Source organism: Ramularia collo-cygni (assembly GCF_900074925.1).
Source record: "Ramularia collo-cygni strain URUG2 genome assembly, contig: RCC_scaffold09, whole genome shotgun sequence".
Classification (NCBI taxonomy): Eukaryota; Fungi; Ascomycota; class Dothideomycetes; order Mycosphaerellales; family Mycosphaerellaceae; genus Ramularia; species Ramularia collo-cygni.
The window spans coordinates 164634-179630 of NW_019716263.1; the positions used below are offsets into that span (position 1 = coordinate 164634).

General features: G+C 54.0%; 4 protein-coding genes; 1 reads left to right on the top strand and 3 right to left on the bottom strand.

Moving 5' to 3' along the window:
• Window positions 1-512: 512 nt before the first annotated feature.
• Window positions 513-2615, top strand: RCC_06146 (uncharacterized protein; the record flags this gene model as incomplete). XM_023771409.1 has 2 exons in its annotated part: window positions 513-885; window positions 940-2615. 2 exons carry the CDS (start codon window positions 513-515, stop codon window positions 2613-2615), a joined length of 2049 nt encoding a protein of 682 aa, XP_023627177.1.
• A 788-nt stretch (window positions 2616-3403) lies between these two features.
• Window positions 3404-6928, bottom strand: RCC_06147 (related to Ras1 guanine nucleotide exchange factor; the record flags this gene model as incomplete). The annotated part of the gene is made up of 1 exon (XM_023771410.1): window positions 3404-6928. One exon carries the CDS (start codon window positions 6926-6928, stop codon window positions 3404-3406), a length of 3525 nt encoding a protein of 1174 aa, XP_023627178.1.
• A 3699-nt stretch (window positions 6929-10627) lies between these two features.
• RCC_06148 (probable porphobilinogen synthase) lies at window positions 10628-11773 on the bottom strand (the record flags this gene model as incomplete). The annotated part of the gene is made up of 1 exon (XM_023771411.1): window positions 10628-11773. One exon carries the CDS (start codon window positions 11771-11773, stop codon window positions 10628-10630), a length of 1146 nt encoding a protein of 381 aa, XP_023627179.1.
• Window positions 11774-12658: 885 nt separating this feature from the next.
• RCC_06149 (uncharacterized protein) lies at window positions 12659-14993 on the bottom strand (the record flags this gene model as incomplete). XM_023771412.1 has 3 exons in its annotated part: window positions 12659-13131; window positions 13189-13464; window positions 13535-14993. The coding sequence occupies 3 exons, from the start codon at window positions 14991-14993 to the stop codon at window positions 12659-12661; spliced, it is 2208 nt and encodes a 735-aa protein (XP_023627180.1).
• Window positions 14994-14997: the final 4 nt, after the last annotated feature.

Consider the following 14997-nt stretch of genomic DNA (forward strand, 5'->3'; position numbering starts at 1 on the left):
ATCAACGACTCACTCTACCGCTCATACAGTCGCCATGGACGAGGTGAATACCGCTGCCCGACATCACCGAGGTCATTGCGACTGGCTGTGGACCTCCTCCGAGTGACTTATATCTTGCATGCGATGCTATACGGAGTAAGAGCGTTCGCATCCTTTTTGCTTGTTCTGTTGCGGACCAATCTGGCTGCAAGCACAGCGCGTCTTCGTGCCGCCGTCACCTTTCTTGCTCCACGCAGCTGAGAACCGCCCAAGCTGGTTGCCTTGGCTAGCAAGAAACACCTTCATTCCGTACGATGTCACGAAGTGTGCCCGCTCCAAGACCAGGTCTCAAAGCCCTCATGCATATACGCGCCTGTGCCTCAAGCGAGGATTCTACCCAATCACACAATGATGCGGCGCCTTTGGCTTCATCTTGCTTCAGATCCTCCTTTTCGTCACAAGATACAAAGTTCACGGCATACAGGTCACCAACAAGTCCAAACTTACGTGCGTGATTCAAAATTCCCCTCATCATGCCGCTTTGTGGCATCTGCACGGCACTTCCGCTCAATGTGGAAAATCTTCGCTCTACGGAGGTTGCATTTCATGCAAATCTCGCCAGCTTGAAGGCAAGTTCCGAAAATGGCTGTCCATTCTGTATACTCTGCTGGACTGCGCTAGAACGCGAATCGGCGGCTGCGGATATCACAAAACAACTCACTTCAGAAGCGCCCATGCCGATACAGCTTTACGGCTGTTTTGAAGACCATGGCAGTATACGCTCCGAACCCCTCAGCTCGATGGGCAGTTACATCATCGTCAACTGCGGTCCTGCCGATGACAGGCCATATCTCAGCGCAATCACTACGGGGCTCTACACACACCTCAACGTTCATGCAGGCGCAGGTATGCATGCTTATTGTCTTTTGGTCAATGTCTTTCCAAGCTCATGACGAGTAGATGCACCAGCCAAAGGGTTTATTCGTGGTCGGTTGTGCGCTGCGGAGCCAAATCTCCTACACGCACAACTGTACCTCGCACGAATGTGGTTGAATGAGTGCCGCAAGTACCACGAATTGTGTCGAGGACGTTCTTCCAACTTCTGGCCATTAAGAGTACTTTATGTTGGCGATGGCAAAGAACAGACTCCCCGGCTCATAGTTGACGGGCAGCTACCAGATCAATACGCCGCGTTGTCGTACTGTYGGGGTAGCAGTACGCACAAACGACTTCGATTGCTCGGATCAAATCTCGAAGAACTGAAGGAAAGTGTTGATGTAAATGCAATGGCACGGACTAATCGCGAGGCTTGTGAAGTCGTGCGAAGACTTGGCATCAAGTACATCTGGATAGATGCATTGTGTATCATTCAAGACAGCAGAGAAGATTGGCGTCAGCAATCTCAACTCATGGCTCAGATCTACGCTGGAGCATACATCACCATCGTTGCTGGCAACGCCGCAGACAGTGCGGATGGGTTCCTTCACGCTGTCGACCCTGGCAATCGAGTTGAGCTTCCTTACTCCAGCCCCACAAATCCAGAACTGTTAGGTGTTGTGTATGCCAGCCTTCAACGAAGCAGGAAGGAGGGTCCTGTTTCCACTCGAGCTTGGTGTTTCCAAGAACGTGCGCTGAGTCGTCGAATGCTCGTCTGGGGTGCCGAGCAAATCCACTTCAAATGTTTGGAAGGAACTTTCTATGAAAATGGAGGTGGAACCTTTGCGCCTATGACTATGGTGCGGACTGACTTGCCGGAGTACTCTGCTTCTGAGGAGCGTTTCCGGCAAAGAATGGGTGTGCTACGACAGTGGTACAGCCTTGTGGCAGAATACAGCTCCCGCGATCTATGGGACCCTGCCGATATCTTCGCGGCAATGTCGGGGATTGCACAACAAGCCGAAAAGACATTGCGATGCGCCTATCTGGCGGGTATCTGGGATATGGACCTGACAAGAGGTCTACTTTGGCAGCCCGCGAACCTCCAAAGAGCAATCAAGTTCAAACCGCTCGTTAGACCCAAAGTCATGAATGCCATGTGGGGCGGGCGCGCAGGAGATGTTCTTGTACGAGCACCAAGCTGGTCGTGGGCTGCTTCGGAGGGACCCGTGACTTATGGGAGCTATTTTGTGGCTAGGTACGATGCTGTCTTCTTGGATACTTCGAGATGGCGGATTCGACCTTCGGAATCTGATGGCAATTGGTCACCTCAAACGGATCAATGCCATGCCACAGAGTTTAACATGGCAGGGTGCACGCTTCGTGTCATTGGCAAGCCCAAGGCTGTCATTTGCTCGAAAGCGTCACCAACAGACACAGCGGCCCTTGGGCAGACTTTATCATTACAGAGAGCAGTCCAGCAAAAGAGACATGTGCTGTTAACGGTGAAAGAAGGCCCGAGAGCTGGCGATGAGGTCGGGGTTGGTATATACGATATCGTGGGAGAGGAAGAAGACGAAGCCTGGTGTCTGCAAGTCATTGACCAACGAGGCGCAAAAGGGAGACATACACTAGACGGACTTTTGCTTCGACGCTGTGCAGATGCAGACGCGACATTCGCGCGAGTAGGCATATTTCGTATCCTGGACGACGACTTCTTCAACGACGAAGGTGTAGAGGAGACCTTGAAACTGGTCTGAACGCGCGCGAGTAACGAACGTCGCAGGCGTTGAGCCTTGGAGACTTTGTCCGATATGCAAGAAGGTGCGACCAGCAGAAAGCTCTCCGACAATTGACGAGACGTTGTGGAACGATAAAAGATCACGATCTTGTTCGCGATGGAAACCCCAACGATCGCTTCTCCATAGATCCACGATCTCGTGCAACGTACAACAACGCATGGAGCAGGTTGCAGATCGATCGATGATGTGTAACTCGTCCAAGCTGTCGGTACAATGTACATGAAAACCCCGAATCAGTAAACGAGACAGACGTGTACAAGCAAGCCTCCCGTCCTCGGTGGTACCCCAGAAATACAGCCGTACGAGCAACAGCGCAATTTACACGAATCAGCCCACTCATGRCTCTTCGATCCGGGAGCGGCCATTGTGGCTAAAAGAGGCTTACAATAGTCAGGTTGGAAAAGAGGCTTGTCTTTCTCTTGGCTTGCTTATTATTATGCTTTCGAGTATTCGAGTGAAACTACACTGAGCTGTGTAGTCTGGGCCGCGCCTCACAGGCAATTCCTTCCCCCACACTCGTTCCCCTCCCTGTGCCATCGTCAAATACATATGCTGAAATGGTCCTCAAGCGCCGGACCTGGGTATCTTCCACCGCGCTGTGCCAACCAGGCTTTCCCAGCGGTCCATCCAATCCCCAAACACCATCGCAAGCCGCTGTGACTATAAAAAGATAAAATGTGAAATGTTGCGTGATATGCGTGATAGAGAGCATGGAACATGATGCTCGTGTGCGTTCGAAAGCGCCTTTAGTGCGAGCTTGCTCGCTTCTGTTGTTCAGTAAGTTCTGGAACTTGCAGCGCGGTCCTCATATGGAATGACCCGCTTTTGAAAAAGTAATCGAAGCGGTCCATGACGGCCGTTTCGTGTTTGCTCGCCGCAGTCGCGGGTCTTTCCAGGCCAGCGTGGATGGAGTATTTGCGGTCGTCCGCCCTGGGCTCAATCGAGAGACTCCTTTGGTGGAATACGCTGACCATGTCCTCTTGGCCCTCTCTCAGGCGCCTGAGGTGCACCTCCATCCACGACTGGATCTCGGGTACTTCCTTGAGCTTGTAGGGGACCTGAAAGCCCTGCAAATGACTGACAATCTTCGAAATGCGCATATACATGTCGAAATTGATGACCGAAACCACTTCTCCCGTCTCCGAAGTGCTGCCGGGAAGCTCACGCCTCTTGGGATTACCGGCGATCACAAAGGTGAGATCGGTAAGGTATACTCCAAGAAATGGCAAGCAGGGTGCGGTGGGCGCTTCCAGTCGCTTGCGCAGAGCAGAGTAATTCTTCGACATATCGACCAACTTGTCGAGCTCATCCAACCTGGCCCTGGTCTTTTTGTTCACGACGTCCCATGTGCGCTTCAGGCGCTGCACAACTGATGAGTTGATGGTGCACATAATGGCCATGATAGAGTCGTAGTTGTTGAGTTCCACAAGCGACATGCAGATTTTAGCCCACTGCTTGATAACAGCAGCTCGCTTTTTCGGATCGTCAGGTCCGAGGATGCTATCACTGACAAGATGCGAGAGATCAGTGTTGAGCAAGCACATCTGGCGGATGTTCTTGGCCTTCTTCGTATTGGGCCTGCCCCAGTCCATGCTGAGAAACTCCTCTGGCCGGATCGCGCAGAACACCTTCATCATCATGAGGGTGATCTGGCGCGCAATCTCCATCGAATCCAAGTCCACAATGCTGCATGCTGCGCCACCTCCAGTAGCGACACGTAGCGCGTTGAGCTGCCTTGAGCTCACAATGGGGTCTGGAGCGTTGTACTCGGGATCGGTTGTGGGCGAGGTGCTCCACTTTCCCACACCAGACACCAAAGGTCCAACTGCTGTGCCAGTGTGATACATTTCGGTGACGCGGCGAGTGAGCTCGATCAAACGCTCGCCAGCGCTAGGGAGGGTCTGCTTGAGTTTGTGCAAGGCAAAAAACCGAATCTCGCCAAGAGCGTCCTTATCGGCTTCGGTGGACCAGTAAGTCTCAAGCCAACCCTTGAAGACATTGTAGATTCGAAGTCGCGCCGGAGTACCGATCAACCTGCTGTCTCCGATGTAGTCAAACCGAGCAATGAGAGCCTGTGCAAATTCGCGGGGCTCGGCAAACTTCCGAAAGGTCAGGAAAATTGCGGTCACGAATTGTGCGTCGGGGGCGCAATCGTGCGCTGTCAGCTGTTCCACCAATGCCGGGAGGCTGCCGCCAGTGACCTGACCTTCTTTGTTGAAGGTCAGCTCGTTCGCATAAGTTTTCTTGAGGAACTGAGCTTCTGCATCCATGATGCTGTCCTCTGTCGTCGAAAATGACCGGATGCTTGGAAGGCTTGCGAAGCTACTCATCATTGTCGTGTCTGCAGTCATGCGTTCTCTGGTGTGGTCCGGCGTGGTCGCTCTGGTGGATACTTGCGACACCGCAGTTGCATTAGAGTCACGCAGGCTAGAGTGCGTGTCGGTAGAGTCAGAAATTGATTGGCCCACGCTATACTTGCGTGTTGCAGGTATAGATTCGGTCGAACCTGATGGAGAGACCCTCGCGACTTCCACGTGGTTGCTCGACACGACTGATGTCCGTGTAGCAGAGCTCATCCTCGCCGGAGGTGGGGGCATCGTTTGTTTCGATGTCGGCCTTGCAGGTACAGAGTCCAATTCATCCAGGGGATGGTCCATTTCGGCCAAGTCCATGGCGGGGAGGGTGGGTGAGTCCTTGGGAAGTGGGGGTGGAGGAGGTAGAGCCTTGACCGAAAGTCTCTGTGAAGCCCGTTTCTGGGCAAGAGACTTTGATCCTCTGTCCGGGATGCTATCAATACGCTGAGGAATCTCAGCGATCGTTTGCGGGTGGTATTCCACGGTTGACTTTAACTCGAAGTCGCCAATCTGCTCGATCAGCTGTCGTGTCTTGACTACGCACTCGCCAGTGTTACGGATGAGGCTTGTCCCGACGTTGATGAGGTGATTTGTTTGATCCGGAAGCATGACTATCTCGTCGTCAGGGGAGTCAGAGAAGCGGAAGACGTCCTTCGTCGACATGGCCAGCTGCTCTACTTTAGTCTCAAAGTCCTGCTTGACTTGTTGAACATGCAGGGATGCCTGTGGATCGTGAGCATAGACTTCATCAACGATCGCCAGCATATTTCTGCATGCCGCGACGAGGCGCTCGGTTATCGCTACTAGCTCTGAGCAAGGACGAGATTGCAGATGGTGTCCGATGAAGGCGCCAATGTGACTGATGCATACGTCGTGCACCTTTGCCAGCTGCTCTGACGCCATCGGGCCCGAAGCCACGCGATTACTCTCCTTTGACACAAGAGATACGCGATGTGCCGCAAAGCCATTCGGCGGAGTGAATACGGTCGACATTCGTGGCGCCTTGGCCTCGCCATTGAAATGTTCCGCTTCCGCGCCAGCGTTCGTCTGCTTGTGAAGATTCAGCTGGAGAGGTTCGGGAAAATGCTTGGCCGAGTCGATCTCTTCCACCTTCCGTTGCTCTTGAGTAACGACCTTCGTGTCGATCGCCAGTGGTCGAGCAACGCTCGCTCGACGTGGATCGCCTCTGGCAGAGCTGATCTCCTGGGTCCAAACATCGGTAAAGCTCACGGCCCGGTTGACGACTTTGAATGCTTTTGCAATGAGGTCATCCAGGAGGAACGGAATCACTTCTGCTGCAAACGACTCGCTGATCGATTCCTGTAGTCTCTTCGCGATTTGTACCAGGGAGGAGAGATCGGCCAACAATCCTTTGCGCATTCGTCGGACACCAACGTGATGCTTGACCGTCGATGAGTCCCTATGCAGACAGTCCGCCTTTTCCAGGAGGTACCGCACGCCTGCGATCAATCCTCTGATGTAGTCCTGTCGAACGAATGTCGACAGGTTTGCATCCTCCCCTGCACCAATCAAGTCCCAGAACTGTGTCATCGCGTTGAGCAGATTGCGGAGATATGCGTGGTCGTACGCCTCGCAGTAATTCGTTGGTAGCCATCCTCGCACACCGGTGTTGAGCACGGTACCATCTGCCCAGCCATTGGCATGAATRCAATGTACCAAAATGAGGTTTCCGGGTTTGATCGCGACCGTCGAAAGCACTTCCTCGTCGTCGTGGCCTGTCAGTGCTTCCGAGGTTGGATCAAAGGTGTGCAATGCTCGCAGGTAGTTGTGAAAGAGAGATTGGTTGGTAAAAGGCAGGTCGGCGTCGGTGGATTGACTGAGTGGTGTCCCTGGAGGGGTGATGTTCGCGACAAAGCCGGCTGTCACAGCAGTGGTCTTGTCGTCGTGCGCGTCCATTGCGCATGCGCAATGTGAAGGAATGGCAGGTCGATTGTAGTCACCGGACTAGAGTGCGAATGTCATGTCCACGTGTTGTGCTGATCCAAGAGATGGTGGTAGTGTGATGAGTGGCTGCACCGGGCGAGAAGGTTAGCACCTGCCATGGGGGAGTCGTTCATGTTGTGTTTGAGGAATGTAAAGTCGGGAAGGTGGCGCCCCGTTGTAGGCCGGTAGGGATTGACGTGTTGGACGTTGTATTGCAACTCACCTTGATCTATCGACAAGGATCCTTGCGCAGTGGCTCGCGACGTCTCAGTACGAAGTTAAAGAGGGGACGGGATCGTGTTTGAGAAGAGCACACGTTCAGGGCCCTCCGCAATCGATTCCCAGGGAAGGAGATGTTGATGAAGCAAGGGTGATGCCTTTCTGTGAGGGCAAAAGGTCCAAGTCGCAATGGCAATCGTGCTGTAAGTCCAAGGGCGGGCGTTGTTCTCCACTTGTTACATTTCCTGGGCGCAACGGTGCCTCAATCACAAAGTAACCAGCACAGCGAGATCGTCCAGGAGGAAACCGACGTGACGAGAAGCGGCCGGGAGACACTCGAGGCCGTGGATTGGCGGCCGGCAGTAGATGGCGTCGATCCAAGATGAGTTAGTCTTCTTGTTCCGGGTCCATCGTTAGCTGATCGGCGCGACGGCTAATGCGAATTCAGAACCCCAGCAAGACGGCTAGAGATTCATAGGGCGCTTTAGCGGAAGCGCCAACAGCCCCAGGAGACGGCGAGCGCACGATCTGTGATGAGATGATGGCGGGCACCCACCGTCCAGTCGTGAAGGCGATGTGCTGCTTGCACGCGCTCCTCCACACACCACGATGGCGGTGGAGTAGACGGGGACCCGCTGGGATGGAGCCATCGAGCGGCCATGCAATCTCAGCATCAGGCGTTCGTCCCCCGTCGTGGGTAAGTTATGCGGATGTGCGCAGAACTGGATGCTGACCAAAGTTTACGTACCGCCCAGCGGCCAGGAGACTCGAGAGGGAGAGGCAAGCTCGTTTGCCAGCGCCGGCGACGGCAGGCGGCAGAAACTTCGCGGCAATGAACTCTACGGCACAAACTTCACCACCCATCACACGCGTCGCTAGAGACACAGTGCGTCTGGGATCCACTTTCCGGTGGAGAAATGGAGAGGTTTAATTGCGCACTTGCCTATGTTGGGCAGTCCTCTATCCGAAACCCCTGCCGTTTTTGCACGTGAATTTAATGCAAAGCCCGCGTTCTCATCAAGTCATCACCCGCTCCATGTCAATGGTGCTCATCACAGCACAGCACAGCACAGCACACAGCACTGGGAAGCAACAGCCGAAGCGTGCGTCGAGGGACCTCCACTTTTATGGCAAAAGGGACGATTGAGCCGATGAGAATCGCGAAGACCTTCTCGTCGCCTACTGTTGCAGTTTTGTACAGCATCTCCCAACAACCTGGCTAGACCATCATTCGGGGCAACGGTCGAGGGCCTCGCAATGGGCCGTGTTGTTGACGCGATGCTCCAGAAAACGTTGCCCCGGACGCAAGGCAAGATCAGCACGTGCTCTGCCTTTTTCAGGCTAACTAAAGACTCCGCACGGGCAAACTTGCATAAGTCTCAGGGCCGGAGGCCGGTCACAGGCTACCAGCAACCGTGGACACGGTTCTGAGCTTGTACTCCATTCGTAGCTGATCCCTCATCGAAAGCGCACAAGGTGAAGTTCCATGCGTGAGCAGTGCGAGCCAAAAAAAACAAATCATCCCGACCGAGGGACCGAGCAACTCCACCCGTTGAACGAGGCTGGCAGAGACTCCATACGAGCCTTTTCCCAACGAACTCCTCGGCTCTATGATCAACGCTGATGCAATGCTCAGTTGCATCAGGAGAAGTGCGCGGGGCGCGGACTGATGAGGAAACACATGTTTACCAAGGTAATAACTGCAAGTTATCCTACCCGGAGCAGTCGGAATCTGCGCCTTTCCATATGTCGGACAGCAGCTCCATGGATCCGTTGATGGGAAACCCAAAGTCTAGAGGTTCCTCCGACTTGCCAGTGTCCACGCAGCTATGCAAACCCAAATTTTGCCTGCCAAACATCTCGCACACGGTGAACACACCACCATCACTTGAAGATCGCGGAAACGACGCCAGACTTTATCGATACTGGACATGAGACACTGAGACACTGAGACGTTCATCGTCTGCCTCTGGTAGCCTGCGCGGTTTCACCGAGTCGTACACTTCTCTCCTGTTTGAGCGTCTCCATCGAAGAAGACATCAACGGAGTTCCAAACCCTTGTGGCCACTGACCGATTGGAATGTCCAACATGACGAATTGATCTGAACGTCCTTGAACGATGCCCATCCCATATCATGCCAACTGYCCAATTCGTGTCTTCGGCCAAGATCCGCGCGGCTATTCTTATTCATCGCGCATAAGGCTGGCAAGGCTGACCAGGAACTAGGAAGTTCTCCATGCTCCACTTACTCCGTAGCAACCAGGTCAACCCAAGTCCACCAAGAGCATGGATGACAATTGTGAAACACTTCCAATTCTGCTTGGGGTTTCCGTCGTCAAGGATTCCTTCGCCTTTGCGCCATGTGGGTACAAAGATAACACTGAACAGACCTTGACATCCTATTATAGCTTGCCGCCAAAGCGTCAAATCTTCGCATCGAAAAGAACCCACGATCTATCTCGGTCTTGAACCAACCACCCCAGTCTGTCAAACCCCTCCAACCACGGAAATGGAACAACCACGGCCACGCCGACGACTCAGATCGACCCTGATTCAGCCCACGATCGAGGTTAGCTCCGTCCTGCATGACATACAGTACATGTTCACACACCAACCCCATGCCGGTGCCATTTCCACTCGAACGACACGTGCATGCAAACGCAGCTGTCATGCACATCTCCTTCTAGGTAAATGCCAGTGTCATACACATCTTCTTCCATCCACAGGGCAGTCATGCCCGTCTCTTCCGGGCTTTCCCAATACTTGATCGAGGATGACATGCAAGGCCATCCATGCCTTCTTCCCGCGAGCCAACGACTTCATTCCAAAGTCCTTTGGCTTGACCATCTGACTGACTGTGGCTATGCTAGAAGGTGCACTATCGATTCCACTAATAGCTGGACATTAGTCTCCAGAGGATGAATGTCGGATACCGCTCTAGGTTGATGCTGGTTATAACAGCACTGCCCGCGATATTACGTCGGGCTACGATGATAAGGAACGAGGACATTCATTACGGTTCGTCATCAAATCGGACTCCGATTCCTGACTTGAACTCGTAATACTCCTCTTATCATCACAAATGAGAGCAGGTCAGCTGCAATAATTGCGTTCTGGCACGGTGTCCGCACGTTTGCCGACCAATCGTGCAATGACAAGGCGAGACTATGAAATGCATGAATTGAAGCTGAGTGAAGTACTTGCTAGGGGTATGAACGCTGCTCCATTTCTCCGAGCCACTTTCCTGTTCCCGCTGTCTCTGCGATCCAATTGCAAGAATCTGTCATATCGATGACTGGACATCGTCGTGCTGTCTGAGGGGACAACTCTTTCTCGCGCTTGGCGAGTGTGACAGACCCACCAATTTTGGTCACATACCACGCTTGCTCAATTGAGCGCATGTCTCTCTTATCTCTCTCTGGAAGCAACCCATATTGGCTGACCCGCCTCCTCTACGTCTCCAGCCAATCCAGGAACTCTGGAGTGAAGTACGACACTACAATTGTRGCGCCGGCCCGAAGAATACCCTCGGTGACCTCAAAAGCCATCGTCTTCAGATCGAAAACTCCGGCCTTTGCAGCCGCATGCACCATGGCGTACTCTCCGCTGACGTGGTAAGCGGCCACGGGCATGTCCTTGCCAATCTCCTTGGCGTCGGAAATGATGTCCAAGTACTGTGTCGCAGGCTTGACCATGATGATGTCCGCACCCTCTGCGATGTCTCGCTGGATCGCTCTCCTCGCCAGTCCTCGTCCGCCCGGCGGCAGTTGGTAGCACTTGCGGTCGCCGAAGCTGGGACATGAGCCTGCAGCATCGCGGAAGGGACCGTAGAGACAGCCGCTGAACTTCGCGGAGTAGGACATGAGAACAATGCGGTGCGCCATGCCGGCTTCGATGAGCTTGAGTTTGATAGCGCGGATGCGGCCGTCGTTCATGTCAGAGGGAGCAACGCAATGTGCGCCAGCTTCAGCATACGCCATGGCGACGTCCGAAACGCGATCGACGGAGAGTGAGTTGTTGAGTGAGCCGTCTTCGTGGAGAATACCACAGTGACCGTGTGAGGTGTACTCGCAGAGACAGACATCGGCGACGATGAACAGGCGGGGGAATGCGCGTCTGAGGAGACGAATGGCGGAGATGACAGGTCCTTGTGGGTCATCTGCGGACGTGCCCAGAGCATCTTTGGCGGTGGGCGCGAGAGGCACTCCAAATACGATGACACTCTTCAGACCCTTGGCAACGAGTGGCTGCAAGAAGGGAACCAGGCGGTTGAGGCCCATGCGCTTCTGGTTGGGCAGACTCGGAATGGACGTCTCCTCGTCAGGGTTGTCGGTAACGAAGATGGGGTAGATGAGCATGCTCTTGGTCAACTGCCGCTCCGCCTGCCAGGCGCGAGTGAGGGGATGTGAGTAGCCGCCATGCAGCTGGCTGGAGATGTCGCCGCTAATGCTGACGCTGGTGGCGGCCGTCGAGGCATAGGAGCGGGCGCGGGAGTATGTCGACCGATTGTCGCGTACCGAGCCGCTGTTCGTTGCGATCGAGTTCGAGGGGTGGCGGTCGCGAAGACTCAGGTCGTTGACCAGGTTGGAGAAGGACATTTTGACGATTGCCGAGTCGGCAAGTCTTGCGCGAGATGTCTGGCCGCTCTTGTAGGAGGTAGTAGGACGTTCAGCGGCGCCGAGTCTTGTCAATCAGTCCAGTCCAGTTGATGTCGAATGTTGGTGGATCGCTTCAGCCTCCTCGAATAATCGCAAGTCTTCACCTCACTTGTCGTTGGTCATGTTTCTGGGTGGTGTTTCCGAGGAAAAGCACCAATGACAGCGGGGTGATTGGATGACGAACAGCGATATCGCATTAGTAACATCCATGGATGACTCATCACGGTTGAGGGTCAGGGTTGGGGTAGTAGCATAGCTCCGACGCCATCGACATCAGGCCGTGTCGTGTGTGCAGTACCTACTGCAGACTTTTCCTATCCATATTGGTATCGCACTGAGGTAACTCCCGTATCGTGCATGGACATTACTGGATCAAGCACGACTTCAGCTCTCCAGCACTGYAATTTGACATGGTCACCGCACTCGGGAGACGAAGCAAGTCAATACATCAGCATCAACTCCGACTGATGCAATGAGCTCGTTGATATGATATTGGCATTGACTATGTACTGCTTTATTCATTCCACGTCGTTCATAAGTGTAGGTAACCGACCGATTGTAAAGAAAGAGACCAAAGAAGAGCAAAAAACCTCCCAGAGCGCCAACGCTTAAACAATCATCCCACTAATACACTCCAGACATACCGCCGATGTTTCTCAATTCGTTCTTCATCTTCGAAACATCGTTCATCTGCCATATCGTGTCACCCCAAAACGTCCCAAAGGAAATCCTCCTCAAGGTCCAAGTCAATCGCCAGAAGGGGTCCGGTGACTGTGTCGGTCGGTCACCTCTCTGATCAAGCATCCAAGCCTTCGACCTTACAGCTCAAGCAGCAACCCCCTTCTTTGCCTTCTGCCTCTCAGCCCACTCCCGACTCATCGCCCGACTCCGCTCGGCAGCGGCAACCCTTGCAGCCTTGGCAGCCTCCTCCTTAGCCTTCTTCTCCCTCTCAGCCTCACCTTTCGCATTCGCCACGCGGTTGAATACCTCTTTGCCTTTGGAAGTACCACCGGCAACAGAAGGAGCGCGTCCAGCCGCAGTACCCGGTCTTGACGCCAYCGTCCCGTTGCTAGCATTATCCAGCAAGTCCATAGCAGTAGACGCCCGCTTCGGCACGGTGACTGATTTGGCAGGGACGGTGGATTTCTTGACAGGAGCGGGTGCAGGCACAGCAGCTTTCGGCTTGAAAGTCGTGGTAGCAGGTTTCGAAGTCGCGACGCTATTCGCACGGCTATGAGTGGTGGATGGTACGAGAGGCTTCGCTCCTCCAATCATAGACTCTCTGGCCTTGCTAGTGCCTTTTTGACGATGTTAGCAAGTGTCATCTCGCGCATGCTTATTTCAATGGCACTTACTAGTTTGCCTCACAACTGGAGGATTCTTCTTCACCATTGACGGAGCCGGTCTCGCCTTGAAAACCCTCCGCTTGGCCTCCTCCGCTTCCTGCAAAGCACGGGCCTCTCGCGCAGCCTTGAACTTTGCGCTCATAGCTTCGCCGGGAAGCGTGAAGTTGGCTTGGGTGAGAGGCTTGAGAGATTTCGATGGCAGACGTGGAGCGGGAAACGACATGGAAACTGGTCGGGGCTTGCTATGCGGTATCACGACTTCCTTCTTCATAGGGGGCTCCGCATCTGTGACAATGTTAACAATCGATCGCTGGTTGAGCGCAGGTGCTCTGCCGTGAGCTTCAAGGCTGCATACCTTCCGCAATCCCGTTCGACTTCACACTAGAACTCGAAGTGATACGCTTCCCATCCACAGCAGAGATCGACTGTCTTGGGCGACCCAGGGCAGGTGCTCTCGCAGCCTCTTGTGGTCCATGAGCGAGTGATATACGCGCCTGGCTGGCTTTGGTCGTACGAACAAGAGGGACGGCCTTCTCCTTCTTGGCCTTGGATTTCATGGGAGAGGCTTGGATTTCTGGAACCTGCTCATTGATCTTCTCAACGGCATCCTCAAGGTCGTCCAGAGCGCTGATGGCGTCATGAGTTGGAGATGCAGATTCGCTAGTTGATTTTGGAGGTGTTGCTGCTTGGATTACCGCCGCTTCAAGTGCGTCATATGTACCTTCTGCCATGTCGATGGATGGTGATTTTTGTCGTGGAGTTGAGGGAGCTGCTACCATAGGAACGTCGCTCTTCTGGATRGTGTTCGGCATATTGTCTGCAGTGCCCGAGACAGAAGTCCCACTCGGCTCCTCCAGCTCACGCGGGTTGCAGCACTCTTCGTTTGAGGGTGAGGTCGGCTTGATATCTTGATGAGACCCATGAGACATGTCCACACTCGACGCAGGGGCTGCATTAGCGTCCTGTGAACCCAGGGAGGAGTCCACAGCTTGCGACTTGTACTCTGGGGAAACTCCCTTTATCAAACCCCCCGCAAAAGCCTCGTCAGTTGCCATTGATGCATCGAGCTGGCCAGGCATTGCGGTCTCTGGAATTGCCTCTTCCTCCGACGCCTGGACAGTTGTAACCGCAAAACCCTTCTTCCCACCTTTCCCGCCCTTGTGCTTCTTTCCCGAGATTGGCTTCACGAACAGCGAAAAGGCCTCACCTGTGTCTTCACTACTTCCGCCGCTATTGGGAGCAATTTCAGCCAAAGGAGCGCGATCTGATCGAGGCTCCGGCGTCAGCATCCCGCCGGCGCCTTCTCGGGCATCGCTGGAGAGATCGAGGACGGCGTCCGCATCAATATGCATCTTCTCCGCGACCTCTGCTGCCTTTGCGCGCGTGATGCGACTCATCTCGGCGGCTTGAGAAGGGGTTGATGTTGGAGGGGATTGGAATCGGAATTGGGTTTTGTGTATTGGGTTTCGCGCTTGGTCGGTGGGGCGGGGCGTTTGACGACGCCCTGATTCGTCGATGGACGGGTTGTAGGTGACCGTTTCGTAACGTGCTGTCTCACTCAATAGACTGTCGCTGGTATGTCTGTTGTATGGCTCCTGTGATGCGTCTGTGGATTGTTGTGTCGAGCTATGAACGCGGTGGAGACTGCTTACTTTACGCGACAGGTTGTTTGTTTGTTTCACCAAGCACGGCAACACTCGGCACGCTAATGCAGGAACAATTGAAGGGTAAAAGGGAGTAGCCTGGACAGGCTGGACTCCTATACACGTGGTTCGGAAGATTAGGCACCGCCAGTATAGATATGATGCATTCATGGAC